Source organism: Nicotiana sylvestris, chromosome 6 (assembly GCF_000393655.2).
Source record: "Nicotiana sylvestris chromosome 6, ASM39365v2, whole genome shotgun sequence".
Taxonomy (NCBI): domain Eukaryota; kingdom Viridiplantae; phylum Streptophyta; class Magnoliopsida; order Solanales; family Solanaceae; genus Nicotiana; species Nicotiana sylvestris.
Genome location: NC_091062.1, coordinates 165,209,139 through 165,210,932, shown reverse-complemented (window position 1 = coordinate 165,210,932; position 1,794 = coordinate 165,209,139). Strand labels below are relative to the sequence as shown.

The following is a 1,794-nucleotide window of genomic DNA, read 5'->3' as shown; positions in this document are numbered from 1 at the left end:
TGTATAACTGTATATGGATAATGGATGTTACATAATACAATAGCATTTAAAAGACCAAAAATAGCAAACAAATGACTATAAATTACAGCACCTCAAGATTTTACTTTTGGCTTCATTCCAATTAATAAATGTTACTAATGTCTAATAGTATAGTATTGTAACTGTATAGTATTGTAACTGGTTAAAGCTGACAGTCTCATTGTACTTGACCCATAAAGGTACACAATATTGCACAAATTCATTTCCCAGTTGAAGCATAGCAAAAACATAGCTAACAGTTACAAGACCAAAAGCATAGCAGAAGAGCAGAAACACAAAATGGAACCAAGTTCTACTGATCATTCTAACAGTTACATAACCTCCAGTTCTGGCACACTGGAACTGAAATCCTCAACCTGGCACACTTTCAAGTTCTGCAATACTACACTTGTAAAAAATGAGAGAGTCAGTAAATGTGTATCATGTCAAGTTGGGCAGCCTGTGCAGCAGCCTAATGCAGCAGCTTGACTGCTTGGTGGTAGAACAAAACAATACAATAGAGAAGGCTTAATGCAGCAGTTTGGTTCAATTTATTAGAAGGCTTAAGAAAACTTTTAACATGCCACGAACTCGTACCTTTTATATGTCGACGATGCAAGGCTCTCTTCCGGTATTAATCAAGTCTGTAGAATAAGATAGTAATAGAATAAATTAGTTTAAAAATAATCTAAATAAACATAACATAAGTATACATTAAACACAAGTAAAGTAATAGAAGAAATAAGATAGTCTTACCCGCTTCAAGTTGTTCAAGATTATCTAAATCTTCTTCAATTTTAATCGGAGTTGTTGATTCATTCCGAAGCCAATCTTGGACACACACAAGAGCTTGAACCAATCTAGGTGTCAATGAACTCCTAAATGGATCAAGTATGCGTCCACCGGTACTAAAGGCTGATTCTGAGGCAATACTAGAAATAGGAATGGCTAGCACATCACGTGCCATCTCAGCAAGTGCGGAAAATCTGGGTGAATTCAACTTCCACCACCCCAGAATTTTAAAATTTTCAATGTCTTCCTCAACATTTTCACCCAAATATTTATCTAACTCTGTTTTAGAATCAATTCCTTCACCCTTATTATGCTTCTTTAAATCTAACATGAATTTTGAAAGCGATGATGAAGAAGTAGATGAAGTTGGAGAAGATGGACATGAACTATGGGAAGATGGAGAAAATGGACATGAACCGGAAGATGGAGAATATGGAAATGAACCAGAACCACCATTCTTCTTTGCATACACATTGAACAAAGATTCCATGTATGTCTTCACCTCAATTTGTATTTTCACACCTATTGTTTCTCCAAACATGGCAGCAAGAGCAAACGAAAGAGATTGAAACTTGTGGCGTGGATCGAACACACATGAAATAAAAATCATTTTGTTCATCTTTTGTGGATCCCCCAATACTTATCAAACTTCTCTTTCATATTATTTGCCATTTCTTTCAAGGTAGCATCTTCACTTTGCATCAACTCTTTCAAAGAAGAACCAACAACACATATCTCAAGAAAGTGCACATTAGACGTAATATAAAGTGTACCTGATACCTTCAAGGTGAGTTCATAAAATATTTCAAGAAACTTCACAATACGTCTTACACTATCCCAATCAGTACTTAAAAGTGGACCTGCAGGTTGTCCATCCTCACAAATATAGTTAGCAATACATGACATCAAACCATAATCAATATCACAATATTTTGTAAAGGCTTCCTCATAAACTGTAGCAACCTTCAACATCAAATATGTGGA

At 35.3% G+C, this 1,794-nt stretch overlaps 1 protein-coding gene across 1 annotated transcript; it reads right to left on the bottom strand.

Moving 5' to 3' along the window:
- Positions 1-706: 706 nt before the first annotated feature.
- On the bottom strand, positions 707-1,429 carry LOC138871612 (zinc finger BED domain-containing protein RICESLEEPER 1-like). The gene has a single exon (XM_070149499.1). The coding sequence runs from the start codon at positions 1,427-1,429 to the stop codon at positions 707-709; it is 723 nt and encodes a 240-aa protein (XP_070005600.1).
- Positions 1,430-1,794: the final 365 nt, after the last annotated feature.